Source organism: Opisthorchis viverrini (genome assembly GCF_000715545.1).
Source record: "Opisthorchis viverrini unplaced genomic scaffold opera_v5_51, whole genome shotgun sequence".
Lineage (NCBI taxonomy): Eukaryota > Metazoa > Platyhelminthes > Trematoda > Opisthorchiida > Opisthorchiidae > Opisthorchis > Opisthorchis viverrini.
The window spans coordinates 2135232-2144829 of record NW_008751707.1 but is presented as its reverse complement, the minus strand read 5'-3'; the positions used below and the strand labels follow the sequence as shown (position 1 = coordinate 2144829).

The 9598-nt window shown below is 44.4% G+C and overlaps 1 protein-coding gene across 1 annotated transcript; it reads right to left on the bottom strand.

Moving 5' to 3' along the window:
• Positions 1-9229: 9229 nt before the first annotated feature.
• On the bottom strand, positions 9230-9598 carry T265_03555 (hypothetical protein; the record flags this gene model as incomplete). The annotated part of the gene is made up of 1 exon (XM_009168067.1): positions 9230-9598. One exon carries the CDS (start codon positions 9596-9598, stop codon positions 9230-9232), a length of 369 nt encoding a protein of 122 aa, XP_009166331.1.

Below are 9598 nucleotides of genomic sequence, written 5' to 3'. Positions count from 1 at the left end.
AACTACCGTTCTCAACTAGCGACAGCATGTTATCCACCATAGACGTTGAACATTGTTGAACATTGGCACGACACTATTTGTTCCTAGATAATCCAGTGTTAAGTAGCGCCTGTATACCAATAGCTACAGCTTGTCCGCTACCAAGTTAATTTGTTTTCTCAGGCCCTCGAAAGATAACGGTAATGCCTTGGAAACAATTCCAGTCGGGACCTCCTGCTCCTGCAAGGTAAGCTCAGACAACTACCTGATCTGAGGTAACATCTATGGATCAAGTTACTTGGTGCCTTGAACGGGACACCTCCTGAATACCAACAACAAGTGAATACAAAGCAGCCGCATCTGCATGCATACCCTTACTGGCACATGTGTCGAATGTCTGGATGCACTTGAAGGTATGCAGCATGGACTACAAGACAGTTGACTTAGATTTATTTCACCTTGTTGTTTCCGATACGCCAATACTGTGGTCGTGGACATCTGTGCCTCAAAGCAGGCGACAATGGATTCCCGGCATTCCAGCAGATCGCGGCTAGAACGTAGTCACCCCCCGGGATTTCCCTTCGGCCACAACGTTAGGATGTAGGCATCTCATATTCCCTCGTGATTCAGCAAGCGTGAAGAAGCACCATCTGTATTGCATACCTGAGATGGCTGTGGTGGTACACCCATATTTTCAAGCGTCCCTCAGGTGACCGTTGGTCACGCTGACAACATGGGGCGTCTCAAATTGTACGGAACAGTCTACTTTCGGTTGAAGTATAGAGCGTGATCCGTTAGTTAAGCAAAAATGTATAGGTCGGTGTGGCGCAATACTTCCAGGTCGTGGCGGAATCTGTAAGGCGAATAAAGGAAATCCGACTATGCAGCATCGTCCGGAGGACCCATACAGAGAAATATGTGCCAGTGTTTTGTGGAAAGTACCAGTAAACAAAGTACGTCCGCCTTCTGATAGCTCTGTGAATAGAACGCAAATATGAAAATTGAAAATTGTCGAAAAAAATTGAAACAAAATGACACCACAGCCGAACACACATCCGTCACCCACATTTCTGAGTCATTTTATCCATTTCTGTTGTCTTTACTGGATACCGTTCATCCTTCATCTTTCTGAAAACGTCTGAGCAACGTAATCTGTTGCGCTCTGACGAAACATATGTGGCTATAGTATACATCCCCAACCTGTATGACTAATGCTTGTCCACACTAGCTATGCATCGCCAGGACCGAAGACATCATACACCGCAATGAAACTAAATAATCCGTCGCTTACTCAACGGAGCCGGTGGAAAGTTCTTCTTTATTTATTCGTTTGGCGCTTTCTCAGTTTCTGTCAGGGTTGAAAACTGGACAGCCATCAGTTTCTCAGCAAGCATGTCTCAAGTCGACCCCACACCAGTGAGCCATACCAGTGAGACTTCAAAATTGGATGAGAGCAAAAATCATAATGGAGACTAATTAAAACGGATCCCAACAAAATGCCAATATGCCACACTTTAGCGCAAAAAGCCCAAACAACTGTTTTCAGAGGATTGCAATTGCTGGTTGAGGATCAATATGACCACCCTTCAATTCATTCGTTTAGCTACTTGAATGTTGCAAGTAGTGCATAACAATTCGTGATATGTTATCTCAGGTAACAGCTGCTCAGAAGCTTCGCAGGACTCTTGTCAGCTAAGCGTAGCTAGGTCTATTTTAGTAATATTTTCCCGTGATTTCATGAATCTGAATGAGTAATAATAGGGCTACCAAAACACCGATTACCAATGGTGATAGGTCTCGCAGACCAAACTTGAATATCCAGTTTTATGCAAAAAGTGGGATCTGGGCGTCCCAATCGGGTACACGAATGGCACACTGGAGACAAGGTAAATCAAGGTGCATCCACATTCGAGTCAGGATACAAAGTCGGTAATCATATGATATCTTTAGAATTAATAAAACCGCATCGAGAAACAAAGCAGCGGCAATAATGGTAGTATCAGCAGCAGATCCGAGCCACTACAAGGGATTGCGCACCAGAAACCCGACCTTAAGTGACAATTCCCCAGTTCTACGAACTCTGAAGGAAATACTGGCATCAGTTTCTCGAGGATTTAGTTATGATTTCGACGAGAGTATCATATATTCATGTTATAAACCTCCCGAGACTATATCCTAATCACGCCGCTCAAGCGCGTCTTCTCATAGAGAATCTGAGTTTGGACGAGTTTTTAATTACTGCACCTAATTACTGACGGTGACTCTGCTCTTTTTCACATTGGCAAAACGATGTATTGTAACTACAAATAGGCTGCTGGGTTATCCGGCTGGTTTGGAGAGGAAGACAACACAACTAGCTGGGAAACTGCTCTGTCCAGCTACGAAGCGACTAACAACCACTTTCCATAAGAAACAAAACTTGAATCAATAGTAATTAACATGTGGGGTCAAGCACCAAGGCTTGACGTCACCTCGTGTGGACAAGGATGCGCACAAATGCATTAGTTTGTCACGCATCGATCTAAGGGGCCGCCACATCCCTCTCCAAAAAAGGACTTGAGGACCGTAAGGGTAATGTGCCTCTTAACAGTTTGGATGTGACAACTCAGTGTGCAGGTAGTTTCGTACTATCGTTTCAAAAATCTCATAACACTAATCCGGTCATCCCAGCGTCTAGTTCTTGCTGTGTGAGTGCAGATGTCTACGAGGACATCATAAATCCAATTGAATTGTTACATAAATATAAATGCATTAAAGTGTTACTGTGCGATCATTAACTATCCAATTGATAACCAGAACGAACAGTCGTTGAAGCGGGCTTTTGTGATCCCAGAATTAGGGGTTCTGGCCATTGATTACCACTCCCCCCTCTCCGGAGAGGCTCCTTTGGACCAGGTTCATGACTAGCTACATCATGAGCTGTGCTGACGGCTTCCAACTGCACTGTGAGTGTTACGAAAAGCTTCCCGTTTGGTCTGCTGATTCTCCTGGACTATTGCGTTTCATCAGTGTATCCTTTCGCAACCGCTATGGTAGCAACACGATGATGATACTGAGCGGTATTTTCAATGAAAAGGCGATATTGGACAACCTCTCACAATCCTCCATGGAGCTGATAGAGACATTGCATCTGGCATTGGTCGAGTCACTGCATCAGACGAAGCATCAACTGATAAAGGCGGGTTTGGTACTAGACTTCTGGCAATAGTTGACCCATCTGTGGAATTTACAAAGCAACAACAAACAGAAAACTGTAAAATGACAAATTTCGAGACAAACAATGGAGATTATGAGGTAAAAGATCGCCATCGGGTTTATATTTTCGGTAGTCTTGCCTTCTATGATGCCATGACAAGAGAATTTTGGAGATGGTGCAAACAGACCACTTTGGGACCTTCAACGTCTGAATGCTGATTTTCCCAACGTAAATTTATGTTTTCATAATTCGTCTCATGCTTCAAACATTATGATTGACAAAGGGGATCTTTTCCAGAAAAGCCCCGCCCAAACCCCCGCCCCGCCACCCAAAAATGATTAGAAGAAAGAGGATATGAAATTTGTACATTTAGTTTCTATTGGAGGGTCAAATTGGGACATCATTGATAACTTGAATGAAAAGGTTCATTTTTCGATACCTTTGCCACTGCTGGGAAAGCACTCGCCGTGAGTGGTTTTTACGGTGAGATGTTATCGTTTAATCGACACCGACGTGTAGATCTGGGACCCGATATCTGCTGGGATGTGCAAGAGCCACCAGGCGAAAACATGGCGAAGAAAATACTTCCAGTCAACAGCGGTCGTTTCGCTTATAGATAATTCCTCTGACCAGAATTTCATTTTCGCCAAATATTTGAACCAGCAATAAATGAATAGAATTACTGTCCTAAACCTCAACCTAGACCGCTCCCAACAGGTTCCCATTCGAAGACAGATTTCTTGCTGACACTGTCAGGCAGCACACGTCCACCTGTTAGAAACAGTTGAAAGTGTCATTTGGTGGTCATTGTTGCATAGACGTTGCTAATGGATCACTCCGTGGCTTTGTTAAAAACGCATTGCCGTATCCTTGTCATGAACAAGAGTTGAAAGCGTCAGACAGTTTATTTGAAGTTTCACATCCGAACGGGGGAAATTCTTTGCACAAAATGAGCCTAGATGCGGATGAGGAATTGGTTTAATCAAAAATAGTTCAAGGTTGTGTGCGTTGATTAAATTGAACCTGGCAACAAATGGCGGGGCTTAACTTTTCGCACATGCTCTTTTTGCGTTAGTGGTGGGGCTTATCTGGAAAAGATCCAATTGTTTGATGGTGCCTCCCCAGGTGAGCAAAGCGGTGGAGATAGAGGGAACTAATTGCTGACACGATTTTCTCCTTAACCACTGCTTGACTGTTTCTTTTTAATCTGTGGCAGGTGAGGAGGTTAACAGATAAAATAAAGTGATATGGACATCTCGGAACAGATACCGCGGTCAAATCATTTTTCCGAGAATTTGATGCCACGTGGCTGGCTGTTCTCAAACTTGCTCCTGATCGATGCGAGAGGCAGGGTGAGTCGAGTGGGAAGAACCATAAACTGAGATACACGTTTGCGAGAAACTGAAAACAAGATAGACAGATTGAGATGCCACTGACATAAATTAGCCTTCGGCTTTTTGATATTTTGTCTCCGGAATTACCTTAAACTGAAAAACTGAAGTTCATTGGATCCTCGTTACCGGGCCTGATCTGCTTCACTGGGGGATGATCAGACTGCCTTCGATCCGTTCGACGAGTTTTGCAATTAGCTCACAGACTTTTCACCACTAAGCGTGGTTGTGTCATCAGTGTGTGGTTGGGCTGTGCTTCAGTGAGTTCCTGTTGGATTTCTGTCAGTATTCGGGGTGAGGACAGACTTACTGGCTAAGTGATACTATTCATACAAATTGTCAACTTAACCGATCTCATTGTGACAGGTAGTTACAGGATTGGGTAATGAGCGGTCTATCTGTGTTTGTCTACAGGCAAGTGGCAACAGATATGTGAGAGTGGTCTTCGTAAAACACTCCACTGTAACCTGCTGGGCGGGACAGATATCGAACGACAGTGTGTATGAGGTTGCTTTTGAATAGCACTTTGAATGGAGGAAATTTCGTCTCTTCCCAGGGGTCCTACTGTGTAAACGGTCCTGTCAGTCATCCCTCATCAAGAGACAAGTGTACACAGTTGTTGACAAAGCGAACAAATCCTGAATCATCTCGATCCGAACTGCATGGATGCGGAAATCAATGCCATTCTATTATTCACTGTGTAAAATTAGGTGTTGTTCGTAGGCTCGATAGTCTCGTTTAATGTGAATATATATGCGTCCGAACGGAGAAATTTTTTTTCACAAAATTAGCCTAGATGCGGATAAGGAATTTTTCCCATCAAAAACAGGCCAAGGCTCTGTGGGTACACTAAATTGGAGCTGGCAAAAAGTGGAGGGGCTTAAATTTTCGCAGATGCACTTTTTGCATAAGTGGCGTAGCTTATCTGAAAAAGATCCGACAAAGGTAGTAAAAAAAACATTTAAAAATCATCAACACTAATACGTCGAAATCAATGAACAATGACTCGGAATACTTTATGAAAATCAAATGTAATCTACAATAGTCTTTCAGTCTGTGAATGCTTCTGAAGGCTAAAGAACATAAAGAACTCGGTGACCCAAAAACAAAAAACTGCGCACATGTCTATACCCATGAGCCGTGTGCTGTTTCCCAGTACTGCGGGGGTGAGATAGCTCAGTGGTTAGAGCACGAATTTTCTGACAGCAGGGTTCATGATTCGGATCCCACCTCTGTCTCCCAGCTTCCCAATTGATGTTTGGGCAACCTGGCAGTATCCCAGCCCTCGTGATTCTTTCTGGTGGCATGGCAGTTGGGCACCGAAAGGGTGCTACAGCTGGACGGTTTTTCCCAGTAATGCTTGCTCGATCAGGCAGCACAACAACGAACTTGCAGTTCCAATGCGGGTCGAAACAAGTGATATCATCAAATTTCAACAAAACATCAAGTATTAAGCTAATTCGTGGTTTACTACAGTTATCAATAAATGGTACGATTCAGTATACAGCTTTACTCCAGGTATCCATCAAATTTTTGGAAATAAATGTTTGCTCGGGGTTCCTGAAATTTTAAGCTAATATGAATTTGGAGCATTTGAACTGGGGGCAGACTTACACTGTGTTCATTCAATCCAAGTTTCTGCTAATATACTTAGGTCTTACATTTTCTTAAGCCTGTTGTACCTATGCTTCGGGTTTTTTCTATTTCGTTTTGTCGTTTGATACGGCGCGAATTAATCATCAAATTTACTATATCCGATAACGCCATCCTGTTCTTCATCACTACAACAGATTAGGAATTCAAAGATGAGGCCGGAGCGGATGAACTTGTTTGTTAATATCAGATATCGAGCTATAGTGAGGAAGGCAAGGCGAGGTTTGTGTAATGATATGACTTTATACAAACAGTGCGTTACTGCGGCAAATAGATGGATATGAACAGCACACACGCAAATACATTAAACTTATCTGTATAGCATAGAAATTTTAGATTAACTGAACGATATACATGAACCTATGCAGTTCAGAAATTAAAACTCAAAGTTAGGAAGAGCGCACAAGCTCCTGCTTGGTGCTCCTAGTAAACTCAAGTGCTGTAATGGGTTATTGGTTGCTGAGAGGAAATACAATGCACACCAAGCGGACGATCAATTAGTAGTAGGTAAGCCCTGTAGGCACTTGACGTCTATCATATCAATAACTCATATCAGAAAAATTGCCCAAATCCATTGTAGGAAATCGAACTGCAGTGCGATGCTACCGCAACACTCTGAAATAAAATAAACTGGCCCGTATAAAAATGGTGGAAATTTGACGTCAGATGGAATAGCCTTCAGAATGGTAGTGCCATATACACTCTAATCCAGAATCAGACGCATAAGCCCACGCAAATACAGAGTAGGGACTTGATCGAACGTGAAGCTTTATACGTCCCTGAAAGTTAACCCGATCATGTGAGCCAATATTTCGGGCAATTTACTGCGGCCATCAGACTTCAAAACACTTATAGTCGATAACTACTGACATAAAAGCGCCTGGCCTTGCCATTTTCGTGAATTCGATACAGCCTACACTGCCCACATTATTGTTCCCCCCTAATCAGGGCTACACAAAAATGCGTTTGTGATAAATTAGTCCCATAAGCGTAATGCAATGTTCGGGCAAATCAGATGAAACAGCAGGCATCAAGCTTTGTGGATTTTATTGAATTCACCCAGCATCTTAGTGACTGGGAACCTTATCCAGACCACACAAGTGCTCCAGAGTTCGGGGACACCATCTGGTGTTCCCCATGCCGCGTTCTCATAATGGACGGCCAAGGTCGTCACAGCGGTCAGCAGTCCCACCCTGCATCATCTAGATGTAGTTCCTACTAAAACCTGCTCTCTGTTCACACTTGACAGCATTTCTTCATGTTGGGTCTCGAAGCAGATCTATGCTTGCATACTAGTGTTATGTGAGGAGATATCAAGATATTTTTTTGGTTTTCGACTTCCTTCAACCCCATGGATGTCCTTCAGGGGCCGCTGGTTTATTTAGGTGACCATCGCAATTCCATCTCGGAGTCGGTCGCATTTTTCTGCTCCATCGCCATTCAATGGCACTTCCTTTGAATTAAGATTCCTAACGCGATGGATGTAGTTGGTTTAAGCGTAGCTTGAACAACGTACCTATCTTGAGTACAATTTACTTCAGATTCAACGGGTTTGTCAATATTGTGTTTATCGAATGTTTGTATAGGAGCATGTCACACGAGATACATACATACCAGTCATGTTGGTGTTGCATGAGAACTCATTTTAACCGGTATCTTTGAGTTTCAGGTGACACTGGCCTGGTGAGCTGTATCGCGCAGTAACGAACATTTTGCAATTTTCAGAATGAATGTGCTGTTTTTGGAAGTTTAAAATGACATTGTCCGGAAGAATTTTCACACAATCGGTAGGTAGCCTTTAACTCGCACCATTTGTGCATACGTAGCCTTCCTTTCCAGGCCGTTGAGCACTTTATCGTCGATGGTTTTCCGATATATAGATCCTAGGGTAAATGATTCCCCTGAAAGTCAATTTTCACCAAACCTTCATGACAAGCCCACAAGAGATTTAACGGACATCTGGAGCGTTTATTTTGACAGTTACTGACCCGTAGCTGCAGATAAAACGCGGTATGCGCACCCCCAACTGCCTGCAAGCCCATCATAGCCCGGCTTGCTGACATAATCAAACAACCTGTTGATGACACTCGTGTTCGTGCGGCGAGAATCCTCAACATCAGAGCAAAAGAAACAGGTTACCGTAGACAACTTGAACTAGACAACCTCTCAAATAAATTCTTATGCACGAAACGAAATGTAAGCTCAGACCTATCGAGCACTAAAATGGTAAGTTTTCATGAGATGTCCAAGGCCAATGGTGTTAATTGCACCACGAATCGGCTGAAGCGGAATACCTACCCGAGCAGTTGAAAAAAAAGAAATCCAGGAAATCGTGCTGCTCTGTCAACAGCTCTCCTAACATGCAGTCACTGGTCGCCGAACTCCATCAGCTCTACCAGAATTTCACCCAACTAGTGTTCAGAGTAGGAAACCGTAGCGTGCTCAACCCGGCGCGTGCCGCCCAACCATCAAGAAACGAGGAATACGAAAATGGAAGAAAGCCTAGAGCTTAGTGTACCGGCAAAATAACACCGTTGCCGCACGGCCGGTCCTCAGGGGACAGAGGCAAACAGGATAGCGGGTCAACAGGGACAGCCGGTCAACGGAGGACCCCACACCCGCAAGCGAACTGTGGAGCAAGGGACCGTCCGGACAACCGCGTGACCGTGCATCCGCAAACGCACGAATACCTGGTTACCTTCAGAAGCCATGGCGTCACGTGCTACTGTGCCGACTCCAAAATACATCGTGCGGATCCCTGGGCTGATAAAACACCAGAATAGTCGAAACCCACGCCGAGGGCATTCTTTAGGCACCAAACCCGACATCACCTAACACAGTGCCGCACAGTACCACCTACATCTAAACGAGTATCACAATACCACAATTTACTCCCAGACAATCCCAGTCCCCACATATCGAATAACAAATAGAAAGAACATGCATATCAAAGTGTGGTGGCCCTGAAAAGGGCCGTGGAAGCGTTCTCTACTCGACCGGCACCCACAATCTACTTGGTGCTCGTGTACTTCGTCACTGCCTTCGTCCCCTCAGAAACCGCATGCTTTGCAAGCTCACCGGGCAAAAGCAGACGAACGGCAGTCTGGATCTCTCTGCTAGTGATCGTAGACCGCTTGTTGTAGTGCGCAAGACGGCTAGACTCGGCAGCAATACGCTCGAAAATGTCGTTCACGAACGAGTTCATGATTGACATCGCCTTCGACGAGATACCAGTGTCAGGGTGGACCTGACGCAACACCTTGTAGATGTAGATCGCATAGCTCTCCTTCCTCCTTCGCTTCTTCTTCTTGTCAACCTTCGGTACCTTCACCTTCGAAGCCTTCTTCGCGGCCTTACCGGAGACGACCTTCGGAGCCAT